General features: G+C 35.9%; 1 protein-coding gene across 2 annotated transcripts in view; it reads left to right on the forward strand.

Annotated features, from left to right (window-relative positions):
* The window catches only part of LOC136749985 (protein shisa-6), a 116,990-nt gene that overhangs the window by 87,334 nt on the left and 12,350 nt on the right, over positions 1-17,306 (forward strand). For both annotated transcript variants that reach the window (XM_066704674.1, XM_066704675.1), the window contains exons 5-6: positions 3,370-3,408; positions 13,585-13,647. In XM_066704674.1, the coding sequence (XP_066560771.1) occupies positions 3,370-3,408; positions 13,585-13,647 (102 nt within the window). The remainder of the gene's footprint in view (positions 1-3,369; positions 3,409-13,584; positions 13,648-17,306) is intronic.

Genomic DNA, 17,306 nt, shown 5'->3' on the forward strand with positions numbered 1-17,306 from the left:
ATAGCAAATTAATTTTAAAAAAATGAAATGTCATATTTTGCCAAAATACATTTATTGTCTCAGCCTCTGTTGTTTTGTAATTACAAAATGGCTTAGTGTCAGGTTGTGAAGCCCAATTTAAATGTATTTATCATTTCTATACTACAGCAGTCTGTATTCAGGGCAGATACTGATTTTACCATTTTAAAAAAGGATTACTGTGTGTTCAACAACAATAACAAAAAGAAAAACTATTTGGAATCAAAGGGTGAAAAAAGTTGTTGTGCAAATTCCACAATGTGCATTTTACACAATGTGTGGATTTTAACATCTAATTATATGCATATACTGGATAATGGATTATTCCTTAGACAATCAAACCTGGGGTCTCTCATTTTACATAAACCGGAAAACTGCTGTAACCAGAAAATGTAATGCAAAGCTTCATTGTTTGAACAGGTACAATTTAGGGTATTGTAACTGGCTTCACTGTTCTGTAATGGGGTAATGGTGAAATATGATGAAACATAGAAAGAAACTGTCAAATTAGCCAAAATTAATTGGTGGGGCATCTTCTGGAAAAGTGTAAATCACAAAGTTCTCTTTTAGTTTTTCACATCGACTGTATCAGGAGCTGGGAACGTGAATCTGACCATTAACATTTTGACAAATTTGCAACAAAACCCAGGCATTGATTTGACCAATATGCATCTAATTGTGCATATTTGTGTACTTAATAATTGTCTGGAAAGCATTCGAGTCATATAATTTAAAACATCAAGCGGACCGGGTGACAGTTACCCTCTACATTTCAAAATCTGTGGTTTAAAACAATTGTGAATAAATTAAGCTGTTACCAAACAAAACAAAAAAATATATATATAATAGTTATTATACCTTTTTGGAAAAATGGGGAAACCCTCACTATACAGAAATTCTATTTTTTATTTTTAAAGGACAGTAGAGACTGAAGCTTGTTGCTTTAATATGATTTTGAAAGTCCCAAGGATAAAGTACATCAAAAGACATTGATGTCCATAGTTACTAAGCAATCAATGAAATGCAAGAATATACAGACATGTTTTGCATATTAACCAGATAAGATGTTTGCACAATTAGGGCAGCTAATCCCAGATTGATTTTTAAAAGTAAATCCAGTGATTTGAAATGGATATTGCCAGTGTAAAAAGTGTTTACATTTTGTCAAGATGTTGTAAATTTTAAGAATTTAATACCCCTAATATGGGACTGGATTGACATGAACAATTTTAATTTTGCTGAAGGTAGTGCAGTAAATATATGAGTACAAACAGCAGTTCGTGGGTTACAGTAGACAGCATTTGATTTCATGATAAAACCACCGACTTTGGCTCTGAAGATTCTTGACAAATCTTGATGCGTTTTCAAACTTGTACCAAAAGTACATATTTTAAGAATTTAAAAGTTATCAAAGTGAACCCAAAGATGATAAAGTTAACATCATAAAGACTATACATGTGTGTTTGTGTGTAAGTTGTATCTTGTCTTTAACTTCACTGAAATTCATTCAGATGTCAGGATATCACAAGTAACTTTTAACCAAACCTGTCTATTTCTTTTCACTTATCTTAATCCTGGGATTATCTCATATCTGGCCAATAGTCAGACATTTTGCATGTGAATGTTATTCATAACTTTATCCTTATGTATTAAACCAATATTTTTAACTATAGATTTATCTATCTGTACATCCATTGTGGGCAAGATTGTGGCATAGTACTGTTGCATTGGTATCTGCAGTGATGATACATTTACATAACACAATAACTAATTATTGGGGGTCTCCAAAGTCCAGCTCCCAACACTTACTGATGCCTTTGAAACTAATCATGTATTAAAACCTAGATCCCATACATGATTAAGGAATATGAGTCTACTTGGTTTTCCAACTCTGCACTGTAGTTTTCCTACTGAAGGACATCACAGTGGCTGTGTTTAAAATATATGATGATCTGGTGGCTTTTGTGTGCATCTCTAGGGTGGGGCTATTACATTAGTGTGGAATAAGATCAATCAGTAGATCTTAATGATCCCTCATTAAAAAGTTCTCTGCACAGTTTCATGCAGTTGTTTGCAGCGCAGGCGAAGTGAGTTACATTTTGCCTTGAAATGTTTCCCATCTTGACTTTGAAATTGGTTCAAGAGTTTGCGCTTTCCTGCATGGAATTATGGGTTACAATGTAGCATGTTCTACATGGAAACAACTGACTTTGTATCTCTGTGCTGTCAGCAGAACACCGATACATCCATCTCCATTACTGTAAAAATAAAATATAAAAAAGCTGATACATAATCAATGGTGACAGATCAAAGTTATTAGGCACGTCTTGTCATAGTTTATGGACTGATTCAACATAATTCTTGGATTAATGGCACCAGCATACTGCCTTACTTTAGGTTTGCGGTTTCTAAATCTGAAGAATGTGTGTTATGATGTCTGTTAAACAAACACTGCCTATACTGCATATTCATCTTAATAATGTTGTGTTGTGCTTACCCCTGTTATTCTGTTTATATGATGTTGTTTTTTTCCCATTTCTGTCCTGGTAGATGTAATATCTTCCTCTGCAAAAGAAACAAGTTCTCAAGTTGTCTCAAGTTATTTTGTAATTGCTGAGGTACTGGCCTGCACTGCCATGTCTAGTATTGATGTAGGAATAGTTTACAGTTAAACTCTCTTGAATTTTGAAGGGTTAATTCTGTGAATTCTGTTGTGGTGTCACGGCATAGTAATAATAAATTGTAATTCCTAACACACATTTCCTGCTCATTGTCATTGCACATGCAAACTCAGCCACGTACATAATTACAGATGTATTATTAGATCTCATTTGTAATGTTTCAGCTTTACGCATCTTCACAAAGACTCACTGATACATTGTGTCACACTGCTCAAATACAATAACCTAAAAGCAAATAATTAAATACAAATGAAAAAATAAAATAAAAGGCAGTGAAGTGGAAGACTGATTGATTGCCATTTAAATCACACAAACCAACATGCCATATATGTTTCTAGTTTCTTCTTCAAAAACCATAATGCAAACAATCACAAAGTCGTGAAACTAAGTGGTGTCTCACTATTACCCTTTTGAAACACAATAGAGATAATAGAGAACCTCTGTTTAATTATTTTACTGATTTACACATAGCATATTAATGCTGGGGCATTTCCTGCAGCTCTCTGTGAATAGGGTCCAGTGTTTTTTAATATGCTCTGTGCTTCCAAGTGAATGAAAGGAAGAAGAATAGTATTTCACAGTGGGCAGATTTTGCTTTGTTTTTTCTTTTCTGTTTCCCTAACACAACCTGAACTCCCACCTACCCATTTTGCCTGATTCTGTCTTCTAGGAGACCTACAGTGGCCGATGCAAGTGCAGTCCCATTGCGGTAGGCATGCATATTAATCTTAGTGTGTTTATCCAGGCTGTTTTGAGTCTGGCTTGTGTACTGTATAGAACTTGTGCCTTTGCGGTGGATGAACTACGATGGGGTTTTTTGACTAAGAAGACCAAGAATCCCAGAGTCTTGTGGAATGGCCAGTCACTCAAATCTGACTGGCTAGTGGAAGCCTGGTCTCAAACTCCAACTGCCGTCTAGCCGACGCCTAAGTCCTCCTTCGACATCGCGGTTTTCCACATCTTAGGCCGTGCCTGTGACTGCCTCAGTCACGAAGAGACCTGCTAAGGCTAGGATAAAGGCAGCTATGAATGATGTTACTTCTTAATAATTGAAGAAGACATCAGATATATCTGTGCTTATCCTAGCTAGCAACTCGTGGTTTCAACTCTATCCTAGCCGAAAGCTGCAAGTTCCAGTCCTCCTGGAAGCTGCGTAAGTCAAAATAGCGGGTGGCTGTGAAAATAAATCACAGTAAAAGAGAAATTGTCTGATTTACACAAGGCTTTTTTTGCACAATCAAAAGGCAGATTGTTTGAATGTTATGCTTTTGCTGTATGTTGCATTTCCTTTCTTCTTATTATTCCTTAACTGTAATGGGTGACTATTATTGTTTTCTGGTTTGTCTTTAAAGAAATGCATATGAAACGATGGCACTGGATTACGATCCTCTGTATGGTTAACTTCCAATGATAACTAAAGCCATTTTGTGCAGGAGCTAAACCAAGGGGGAGGATGCATTTATCCAGTAGTCAACATTGGAACGGTCAAGTAGTATTTAATGACTACATGTTTCACTTGCTGCTGGGACTGGAGCAACAATCTGATCAAATTAAAAGAGAAGGATGTGATTAAAGGTCAATCTCTTTCACACTCCTAATAATATGAATATAAATAATCACAGCTGCTGCTTTGCTAAACTACAATTACCGCAATGTGTTATTCTTTCCATGTTATGTAGCAGAAATGCATGGATTCTGAAAAAAGAAAACTGTAAAAGTAAACTGGTTTTTGGATATATAGACCCTTTGGCCTTAACAAAAGAGGATACTCTGGCTTTTAAGGACTGTGGTTCAATGTGCAGCTCCTTATTTCCCAGTTCCCAGTGACTCATCCTGACAGCAGGCTATGGGCCATAGTCCAGTGCTCTGTTCAATGAGCCGGTTAAGAAATGACCTCACCTTCCTGAAACTCATGATGGCAATAGAGCAGTCCATCTGCAAACATCTGTCAATGTAGCGGCGATCCTCCATTATGAACACTCATACATTTCCGTTCTTATGTCTGAATCACAGTTTCTTTAATGCAGAATGATTTCTATCTGGCTTTGGATGTGCACTCCAGCCACAATCTTTCTCTCATAAACAGGTCTGGCACAACCAGTGTGAAGAGGGAAATGAAGCAGCTGAGTTTTAATAAAATATTTACTATTTTAGTCTTTTAAAATACATAAATACTAAAACTCAACCAGCACGAAAATGTCCAGACTTGTTGCAAAAGAAAACCCATAACAAAATTTAAGGTAATACAAATCACGTGAATTATGCTAAGCCAAGTGAAGATGGTTTTTACATGTGAAAACTGACCAGGAAAATTGACAACGCCCTGCAGGAACCTAGGAGAACATGCTGCTTGCCACACTCGACTCATACTCATGTTGGACTTTGATAGACAGGCTTGTTAGAGCCAAATGCATGGGCTACAGGGTATACTGACCCAGATTTTGAAAAAGTCTTATAAATAACCACAGCAATAAAAATATGAATAGGCAGGAAGGCAAGAAAGAGAAAGTACTTGGTCAGAGCAACATAATCAGTTTAGTAATTCTCTCCTATAAGTGAAGACTACCCCATCACAGTTGTGATCATTTTAATTTCCAAGAAATTTCAAGTTTTCCAAATTTCCAAGTGCTGTTTTTTTTTTTCTTTTTTATTCCAACAGTAAGGTCTGTTTGAGAGGGGGAAACGCACCTTGGATAAACACTGCTGGCAATCTGTCTATTACAACAGTCATATTATTGGATTTTTTTTCTATCTTTCTTTCTTTCTTTCTTTCTTTCTTTCTTATCCCATGGTTATTATTTCACCTTTCCGTGCTGCAGACAATTGCAGCCATTAACAATGGAGAAGCTCGGGAGTAGTACAAGAACTGTGATTATATTTGTATGCCGTTTTGAAAAGGCCATGCAAACGGCAGTACAAGGCCTGACCTTAAAACCTCTCTGATGACATCAGTTGCACAAAGGCCCGCACCACACCTCAGAGATTCATCCAGAGATTCAATGGTGCCAAGACTTATTTTCATGTCGACCAAAATTAAATCAGACGTATTGAGAAAGCAAAGGTCTGTCTGAGGTCTGTCCCAGATCTCTCTGGGATTGCCAAAAAATATCTGCCATCCCATCCCCCTTTGCAGGACTGTTAAGGCGGTTCATTCATTTGTGAAAAAAAAACAAAAAAACACCAACAGTATGCAATCAGCCATTTGTATGCAGTAAAAAAACAACTCTGACAATAAGTAAAAAAAAAACATCTTGATACCAACCCACTTCTAGAAATCACAAATGCATTAATTTAACAGTGGCGTGGTGAGTTGCCTTCACTACAGCTTTGTGAACAACATCTGTTCCTAAGGTTTTAAATTGACCAGGAAATGCAAGGATGCTTTTTGCCTCATAAATAAGCATGAGCTATGTGCAGTTCTCATGTGTACATGCCTGCACATAGGATTAAACTAATGATACAGTCTCTTGAAATTCCATTCATAGCAAAACCCATGAATGATAACAAGGTTGATTCAGAAAATATATATTTTTTAAAAACAGTAATATTCCATTGTCCTATGACTTACATTTATCTATATCTGTCTACATATATTCATATGATTGATTAAACGTTTCTCTTTTAATGGCACTCATTATAACTTTCATATTGTTTGGACTAGCTTTTATCATACATGTAATTTAAATCCATACAAAGTTATCAATACCTTTGTCCTGCTGATTCCTCCATGGGGCTGATTTTTCCCATACTGTCTCAGAATACGAATGTTCACATACATGTAAACATTGAAGGGACCCCACTGTACTTCTGGTCTCCTACTTTCTGCAGTTTTTCAGTTTTAAGTGTTGAGCTTCTTCATTGTGAAGCAGTGGTACAACTAAGCAGAAGTCTCTAAAACCCCACCAAAGTGAACGTTTCAAAGACATAACACATCTGAAAGATGCTTGGAATACTCCCAATCCACAGCTAAACATCGATTCTTATAGCCACTCAAAGACCAAACCTCATTTCATTAAAGATGTTTAATGTACTGCTGCGAAACATAATGTCTTTGCACACACTTTTGTCACCCCTTAACAACTTCTTTTATTTCCATTTTTGGAAAGAACATTTGTGTACTACAACTAATTCGGACACTTATGACTCCTCTGGGTGACGTAAGGCAAGAGAACACTGTAGGCTACACAGCTGTTCATACAAAATGTTCAGTGGTGACCTTGTTTATTTTCTTGAAAGGGAATTGAAAATTGACACTTTGGAATTTGTGCAAATCGTTAAAAACCAGATTATAACTATGCTTACTCTTGGAAAGCTTCCACAGGTTTTCTTTCATGACTAAAGTCCCTGTTGCAATTCCTACCTGATTCCACAGCTGTCTGCTTGGTAGCTCATGCGGGCAGTCCTGACAGGGCCCTGACGGTATTACCTTGCTTGATGCATTTCCCAGTTCTTGTGCCCCACCTGTGTGACAGTTGTTTAATACTGTTTGTATTTTCCTATGTATTTTTTGTTTAGATTTTTGTTCTGTTTATTTTTTTAAGCAAGGCGTTTCTCACTTTTTACTTTTCTGAACAGGCAGAGTAAATGTCAGAGTATTGAATCATTTGAATGCCATCTGTTTATTATGCATAATTGCATTGTGTCATCCCCCAAGATATATTGACAATACAGAACAGAGAAGCTGGAAAAAGACAAAAATAAGACCACTAGTTAGAGCATTTTCAATGTGGAGCTTTGCGGTAAGAGATGTAATCTGAGCTCTAAAAAATGCCCTATTTCACAAATGTACTTTACTTTAATCTCCCCTGTGCAATAATTCATTTTGTAGATCTTGCTAAACCCGCCAAATTATGGCACAATTATGGCAGCAGTAATTGTTACAGCTGTTAGCGTACACAGGCCTGCTAAGCCAAAATTGTGTTAACAATATTGGGAAATAAACAGCTGTGGGCCAGAATTACACTTTTTAAAATTCAATTTGAAAAAAGTATGAAATCTTATTTTGCCCAAACTCTGTGAATAAATTTGTCTCAGATGTTGCTTTAGATATGTAACTTTTTCCAACTCAAGGACTGTTATTATGATTACTACCAAGTGCATTGAAATGTATCAGGCGTAATTTGAAATACATATATATTTATTGCTATTTATATTTTATTGATTCTATTATCATATCACCATCTGTATGTATTTTAAAAAGATGAATTAATGCTTAATTAAAATATAATTTGTTGATAGTACATATTTTATAAAAATGTCACCTATTCGACAACCATGACTGAGCTACTGTATTGATATTTTTGATTGCTTGATTGAAATCAATGCTATGTGATATACAAAATGAATACATTGAATAACTTAATGAATAACTTAAAATCACTACAATAAATCAGCTTTAGTGAATATGAAGTACATTTTTGTGCACAAGCACCTGGGTATTTATATGTAAATGTGGACATAACCTGGACTTTCCCTTTCCTTCATTGAAGATGTGGCAAAATACTCCATCATCATAAGCAAGGAGGCAGGCTTCTGTTTTTTTTAAAATAGATATCCTTGCATTCAATATCTTCTGAGAAGCTCTTGGGAATGTTATTCCTGGCTTTAATAACACTGCTGAAGCTAATATTATCTACATTCCTTTATGGTGCTTGTCATTAAGTGGGTGTGCAGTTAAATCTAATGTAGGGGGGATCTAATGAATCTGATTGTGGCAATGTTGTCCTTCACATTTTTCAGTCATTGCTGCTTATGTAAAATAAGGGAATGGCTAACATCTTTTGATTTTGTTTATGCAAGTGTTCAAGTCACTTGGCTTTGGTAGAAAATCACTTGATATTCCTGTCATATCCATTCAATTGCTTAGGGGGTTAAAAACATCAGATGAAATAAATAAGGATTGCAAGCATAATCAGAAACTAGACTTACTTTATGAAGTAAAAGAAAACATTTAAGAGGTAGACAATTACATTTTACAAGACATGGAGTGAACTCATAATAGCGGAAGCTTTATACCCTCTAATAATGTTTCACCAGTGTCTTGGTCTAACAGGGGACAGGTTGCAAAAGCATTGCACTATTTGAACATTTGATTGTCTTTATGTATTATGTGTGTTTTACACAGAGGTTATTTAGAAAATATTACTAACAGGAAACTAATGCTATACCTTGTTTCTGCATTGGTTTTCCATCACCTGGGTTCAGCTGAAGTATCAGACTCCGACTGAATCACCAATAGCCCTAGAACTGAAGCAGTCATATAAGTTCCCAATCCAGCTGCTTCAAAGATCACAGAACATACATATTGTATATGCATATGACTACCAAACTTTAAATGAGCTCTCTTAACCTAGCATTGTGCAATGCCACTAATTGGTCCCCAGATCAAAGCTGAGACACTGAACTGGCTAGTGTTTCTTGTTAATTATACCACAGTGGAAAGTTTGTGCAGTGGACTGAATTATTTTGTATTTTCTTTCCTGACATCTTCCCCAAGAAATGTTGAGTACCAGACTCAGTGCAATAAGTTAAGAGAGAGGTCACCTTACACTAGCCCTCGATTGTATATTTAAACTTATTTAAATGCTTATCATAAGATCAAATGTCTTCATGGATAACCAATGGCATCAGTTACAAACAGAAGTGCTCTGGAGAAAAGTCAGAATAGGACTAGCCTTCTACAACTCCCAGTCCGTGCCATGATTGCATTGACTTAAACTGTACCTGCACTAAGCTTATTCTATTGTTTTGTAAACAGTATTTTGTGAGCAAGACTTTGGCTATTGAGCTGTAACAGAATATATGCACAAGGTTTATGTCACACTGGGTTATTTAAATGTTTATTTTATGGTAGTGGCTTTCTGGCTACTTTTAAATATTTTAAAAAGATTAAGTCACAGTAGAACATTTCTGTCAGTTAGAGTTATGTCTTCCGAGGAATATAGGTACAAGAATATGCAGTGAATTGAAGTGCCAAGTCAAAAGGCGTTTTTTAGTGTTTGGTATTCTGTATACATTTGGTATACAATGCGGGCTACACTAAGCTTTTAGTGTCTTTTGTTTTTAGCCTTAATTCTGTGATGTGAAATATGAAATCGAATTGCCATCATGATGCTGTTGCTTTACCCTGAAAAACTCCCGCAATATAATTTTCTATTTCTATAGCACTGTCCATCTCACAATCAGTAAACATAGGACTTGTCTTGTTACAACAGGGTTTCATTCCCAGGGAATAAAGACTGATCTGAACTGATGTTAAATGAGTGAACCCGATGCATTTTTAAACAGCTACAACTCCAAACTTCAGATTAACATTATGCAGCACTTGACTACAGATTATTACTTTGTTTTAAGGTTTACATTGGATAATTGTGGTATTATTTATTAGATTGGGAAAATACATTGAGGGTGGTCTATGCTTACTAGTGCATCAATACCAGTACTGACCTATGTCATTTTGTTTAATACGGTGCATGGTCTGCTTTGCATTTTAACTTGTGGCCAAGTACATGAACCACAACACTTCACTGATTCATTTGCTGCAGTCATTTAGATTATTTAAGGCACAAGCACAGTCTTGATACCAGAGTGTGAAATACCAATAGCTAAGGATTAAAATAAGTAAAAGCTAATATCTTGCACATTTATATATATATATATATAACTGAGGGATTATCAAAGGGCAGTGCATGGCAGATACCAATGCCAGATTTCTTGTGCTTAAGTGCACCGAAAAGAGTCCACCTTTAAATAATGTAACGCAGCGTTCATTTAAAACAAACACAGTCATTCTAGGTTGAACTGTTACTGACACATACAGTGCATCCGGAAAGTATTCACAGCTCTTCACTTTTTCCACATTTTGATATGTTACAGCCTTATTCCAAAATTGATTAAATTAATTATATAATACCCCATAATGACAACGTGGAAGAAGTTTGTTTGAAATCCTTGCAAATTTATTAAAAATAAAAAACAAAAAAAGCACATGTACATAAGTATTCACAGCCTTTGCCATGACACTTAAAATTGAGCTCAGGTGCATCCTGTTTCCACTGATCACCCTCGAGATGTTTCTACAACTTGATTGGAGTCCACCTGTGGTAAATACAGTTGATTGGACATGATTTGGAAAGGCACACACCTGTCTATATAAGGTCCCACAGTTAACAGTGCATGTCAGAGCACAAACCAAGCCAAGAAGTCCAAGGAATTGTCTGTAGACCTCCGAGACAGGATTGTATCGAGGCACAGATCTGGGGAAGGGTACAGAAAAATGTCTGCAGCATTGAAGGTCCCAATGAGCACAGTGTTCTCAATCATCTGTAAATGGAAGAAGTTTGGAACCACCAGGACTCTTCCTAGAGCTGGCTGCACGGCCAAACTGAGCGATCGGGGGAGAAGGGCCTTAGTCAGGGAGGTGACCAAGAACCCGATGGTCAGTCTGACAGAGCTGCAGCGTGTCTCTGTGGAGAGAGGAGAACCTTCCAGAAGAACAACCATCTCTGCAGCACTCCACCAATCAGGCCTGTATGGTAGAGTGGCCAGACGGAAGCCACTCCTCAGTAAAAGGCACATGACAGCCCGTCTGGAGTTTACCAAAAGGCACCTGAAGTACTCTCAGACCATGAGAAACTAAGATTGAGCTCTCTGGCCTGAATGGCAAGTGTCATGTCTGGAGGAAACCAGGCACCACTCATCACCTGGCCAATACCATCCCTACAGTGAAGCATGGTGGTGGCAGCATCATGCTGTGGGGATGTTTTTCAGCGGCAGGAACTGGGAGACTAGTCAGGATCGAGGGAAAGATGAATGCAGCAATGTACAGAGACATCCTTGATGAAAACCTGCTCCAGAGCGCTCTGGACCTCAGACTGGGGCGAAGGTTCATCTTCCAACAGGACCACGACCCTAAGCACACAGCCAAGATAACAAAGGAGTGGCTACAGGATAACTCTGTGAATGTCCTTGAGTGGCCCAGCCAGAGTCCAGACTTGAACCCGATTGAACATGTCTGGAGAGATCTGCAAATGGCTGTGCACCGATGCTCCCCATCCAACCTGATGAAGCTTGAGAGGTCCTGCAAAGAAGAAAGGGAGAAACTGCCCAAAAATAGGTGTGCCAAGCTTGTAGCATCATACTCAAAAAGACTTGAGGCTGTAATTGGTGTCAAAGGTGCTTCAACAAAGTTTTGAGCAAAGGCTGTGAATACTTATGTACATGTGCTTTTTTGTTTTTTATTTTTAATAAATTTGCAAAGATTTCAAACAAACTTCTTTTCACGTTGTCATTATGGGGTATTTATGGCAAGCCAAATTATCATTTAGAGATATTTATAAATCATTTAAAGATATCTGCAAATCTTTAAAGATATCTTCAAATAATTCCAGATATCATCAAATATTTAAAGATATCTCTAAATCATTTAAAGATATCTGCAAATCTATTAGAGATATCTGCAAATCATTTAAAGATATCTCATTTAAAAGTACATTTAGAGATCTCTAAATGATTTGAAGATATCTCTAAATGATTTGAATGATCATTTAGAGATATCTGCAAATCATTTCAAGATATCTTCAAATGACTTCCTGTATGTAGCCCAAGATTATCACTTCCTGTTAACTTGTTCATTCATTTCTATGTAACTGAATAAGGAAACAGGAAGTGATAATCTCAGCCAAAATACAGGAAGTCATTTGAAGATATCTCTAAATGATTTGCAGATATCTCTAAATGAACAGGATGTTATTTGAAGATATCTCTAAATGATTTGCAGATATCTCTAAATGAACAGGATGTTATTTGAAGATATCTCTATATGATTTGCAGATATCTTGAAATGATTTAGAGATATCTGCAAATCATTTAGAGATCTTTAAAAAGCACCTTATTTAGATATCTCTAAACCGTTTGCAGATATCTCTAAATCATGTATAGATATCTTTAAATGATTTAGAGATATCTTTAAATATTTGAAGATATCTTTAAATGCATTTAGAGATATCTCTAAATGATAATTTGGTGTGCCATAGGTATTGTTTGTAGAATTGTGAGGAAAATAATTAATTTAATCCATTTTGGAATAAGGCTGTAACATAACAAAATGTGGAAAAAGTGAAGCGCTGTGAATACTTTCCGGATGCACTGTATGCCATTGTAATGTCTCGCATGCAATTTGCCCTCCCCAGTTCTTGTATGTGTCTATAGTTTGGAATCTATGAGAGCTGTGTCTGTCTTGTGTGTTATTGTTCTGTTTTTGTCTGTAACAGATTCTGTAATTGTTCTTCTCTGTTGCTGCTGTCCCTGACATGATGTATTTCTAAAACAGGGGTACCAGGATTTTCTTGCTTTATTTACTTTCTTCATTCTGGGCCTGCTTTAACTCCCAAGAGGATGGATTATTAGCCACCCGAAAATGTCTTCTCAATAAATGGCAGAACAAAAGCATCACAATTAACTAAAATCTCCCCCAAAACACTTAAAAACATCTGTGAAGGAACAATACGAGCAATAGTTATGTTTAACACATAATTTGATTAGCAGCTGCAGTGATGGTAAGGTTAACATGTCGGGACTATTGGGATCCCCATTATATACTAAACAAATGGCATTATTTGGGCCCCCTGTTCTAGAAAGTCATGTGACAATATTTGTTTCCAGCTCTTATCATCCTCCTGGTCTCCAGGATACTGTATGATATTATGGGGAAAAAAGAACAACTTCCATACCTACAGTCATATTTTGGGATGCAACAAAACTATTATGGCAGATAAATAAAAGCTTTCCCAAAACAAACAGACTTAGTAGGAATTCCATCCCTAATTAGAGAAATTCTGAATGGTTTTATTATTTTCCAATAATCTTGATCCTGCTTCTCTTATAGGTAACCACCAACACAACTATAACCATCTGGGTTTAACTAGCCCAAACCAGACACCGAAAAATGGTAAGGAAATAGAGAAAGGTGAGGTTGACGAAAGAGGAGACTATATAACCATTTCTGTTTGTTTTGTTTGATATCTGTTATGTTTTTCTGCAGATTTTCTTCTGCCTCCAGTTTTCATAAATATGTTCTGGTTGCCCAACAGGTATTCAATGCAGATGGTGCACAGGGCAAAAATTAATGATTAAAAAACGTTTGACAGTAAAATTATTCCTATGCCAGCCGAACTTGCTTGAAACCTTGAGAAGTGCTATGTGATTATACAAATACACTGTCACCTCCGAGAGATTATTCATTTGGAGCATTGTTATTTCAAAGTGAAAACACTTTGCATCTCCTCCGCAATATTTAATGAATATTAAAGCAGCAGTGTCTCAAGGCCTAGAACTTAACTTTTAAGAAAATTATATACAAATTTGTGGCCAATAAAATATTTGAATACTCAGCCGCTGTACTCTTTTACACATCTTTAAGGGACCCCTTAAACTTAATTGTAATTTTTAATATTGACCATATAGAGCCCATTATAGAGTATTCTGTGATCTATGACCATTTTATCACTATTCAGTAGTTTTTTTTTTTGTCAATTTTTTTCTGACACATTACCTAGGATCTTACTCATCAGGGGTGGAAGGAAAAACTGCATTTGCTGCCTTATATTGGGGTAACGCATTTATAATGGGCGGGGAAGGTTTCATTTAATATAAAATTATGAATTTGTCACACCTTAAAGAGATTATACACTTTGACTTGTCAGTCTTCATCTAACTCATAAAACATAATTGACACAAACCAAGTTAATTTCCTGTAAAGGTCAAAATATGTATGCATATCATTTCCCCAATTTCCAAGCTTTAGTACAAATTTTTTTTAGTAATAGTATGTTATTGTATAATTGTATACAGTTTTAAACAATATATGATATTGATACATTTAATTACATTTCAGGGAATCAATTGTCAACAGACTCTTCTTTTTTTATTAATGGCAGCTTTCCAAGTACCTTTGACATATTGCATTTTTTATATTGAAATTCAATTATACAATGCCCTGGATTCCATTATTTAAATGATGATTTCAATTAATCAAATATGAAACCTGCAAGGTTAATGGAACAAGGAGGCATTCTATGAAGAACTAAAAATGTAAAAAGGCAGAATATGTCGTACCTACTTGGAATGCACACACATGTTCTTCATCCAAGCAATTTAAATTATTAAAGAGCCAAGTAACTTTATTTAACCCAAGCTCGATTTTCCCAACACATGCAGCACAATCCACAAGCATTTAATACCAGACATGACAGGCTATACCTGAGGATAGCCTTAATAATTTATTGGGAAGCCTAATATTTTATTTTCTCAGAAGCCAGGAAAATAAAAAAGGATCTGACATAAATATCGAATTGTGATGTGAATCTGTACCAACTGTTGTTAAAATAATTAGTTTAGTTTAGGGTATTTGTCTCCAAACATTTGTATTGGTACATTAATTACAGTAAATGTGTATTTTACAAAGGATTATTATTGAAAGAGTAACAACAATTGAGTGCCACAGTCCTGTTGCATTTTAAAAACCAGTGGATACCTGCATTACAGTCTAACTGCATAGGATAATCCATGAGCAGTGTTTGAATTGAGGGGGTGCTGGTGGGATCCCACACCCCCCATAAGAGTTAAATCAATTTCATTTAACAATTTTTTTATTTTAAATGAAATGAATGCCCTGACACGAGGCAACTTTGTCCTCTTCTCCCAATTTTCATCAGTGTGCCAAATTCGCAAGTGAGCAAAATTGCAGTATTGTACAGCAGTGTACAGCAAGTGACTGTGACAAAGTGGAGTCTTGTCAAGTTTTCACCTGCTAAGTAAATGTAAACATACAATTCTTCTCTGAATTAGGATTGTTGTTACACTTGAGTTACTATAACTATCCAATTGTTCAGTTTGTGCTGAACATCAGCTAGTTTGTAAAGTAGCCGCTAGCTGATATTTTTTAAGTTCAGGTGATGAGGTGATGTTGCCACTATCCCTGAGAAAGTCTGTGTACATGACTGCCTTTTTGTATGTATGTGTATGTTTTTATGTTAATTATGTTTAACAGAGTTTAATTGTTTTTCTTTACTACCTCATTGTATTCATTAAGGATAATTACACCACGTGTTTATATCTACGGAACAGTATTTGATAAATACATTTTGAAATAATAAAATGGAGGTTGTAAGACAGTTTAAAAGTTATTTATGCTCATATAGACTGTGTAGAGTTAATGACAGGGCCTGCCTGTTAATACTTGTGAAATAACAGGGAAAAACACCTCATTTAAAGATATTCAAATTACATATTTATCCATAAGTTTATGGAATGGTTTATTTTGTAATCTAATATATATTTCTTAGTTACACCTTTTGGATCCCCCAATACCTCTGACACAGTCTGAACACTGCCACTGAGTATTAAAATAATCCCTCCATCACAATTTCAAGAGTATCCATGTTTAATGTTTAGTGTTAACAGATCTGTCTTAGTATCAGAGAGCACAATTCAATTAACTGTTTTCTAATAACTGTATTTTTAGATTTGTTGATCAGTAATACAAAACACAGTAGGAATTAAAAAAATACCTCTAACCAGCACATAAGGATATCCAAACCCTAATGTATTTTTAAATACTTTGTTGATGCGTCCCTTCAGTTTAAGTTCAATGCATTGACTTGCATTTTTTATTTCTTGTAAACTAAGACATTTCATTAAAATATTTCAGTACTACATATCAAAAGTGGTGTCATTCATCTATTGACAAATGAAAGGAGCACTTTAATTTGAAATGTGTAAATTGATCAGAGTAATTAAGGCAATTGCATGTTTACACCTTGCTGGTTTTGTTCAGTTGTGGTGACCAGTCTTGAAGCAATATGAAGCAATATTCAGGGCCAGAGGTCATGACCTTACACACTTATAGTGCCGCATGTGCAGACAATCAATGCTGAAAGCAATTTGTTTTCAACCAAGAGCACTTTAATCAAATCAATAGTAAGAAGCCTGCTGAAAAGTCACCCACTGCAGTAAAATGAGCAATGAAAGAAAATAAACGTGCGTATACATTTATCTGGGATTATATATATTTATGGCACAAGTAGCAACACTAAATGCATGCCTGACTGAGTTACTGTATGTTGATAGAGGGAAAAAAAACAAGTGTTATAAAACTTTAATTGCCTGTTCAAACGGTCTATTGAATGTAACCATGGCTGTAGCCTATGTTCTCCATATTAAAGGATCTGTCTATTTTCCTATTAGCGTGGCAGATCCTGTAATCATGACATAATTGAATTACAATCCAGAAGGTTGATGGCTTCAATGCACAGCTCTTTCATGTCTCGTTCCAAGACTTTAACACAAAGTGTCTCAAAGGCAGCGGTCTCAAAGCGCCGCATTAACAAGAGAGCAGAAAATAAATAAATGGTTTGAAGGTGACCCATGAGCATGAAGCATGCTAAAAGCATTGTGTACGCTGCTCTGTGATGAGGTGCTAAGATGCAAAAGAGTGTAGGTTTCACATATAATCTGGCACATGTATTGAAAAACACAATGTATGCTGTTAAATTTCACACCGTATTAGTAATAAATTGACTTCATTCATTTGAAAGTCAATTATAATCA

The sequence above is a fragment of the Amia ocellicauda genome, chromosome 5, assembly GCF_036373705.1.
Source record: "Amia ocellicauda isolate fAmiCal2 chromosome 5, fAmiCal2.hap1, whole genome shotgun sequence".
NCBI classification, from domain to species: Eukaryota; Metazoa; Chordata; class Actinopteri; order Amiiformes; family Amiidae; genus Amia; species Amia ocellicauda.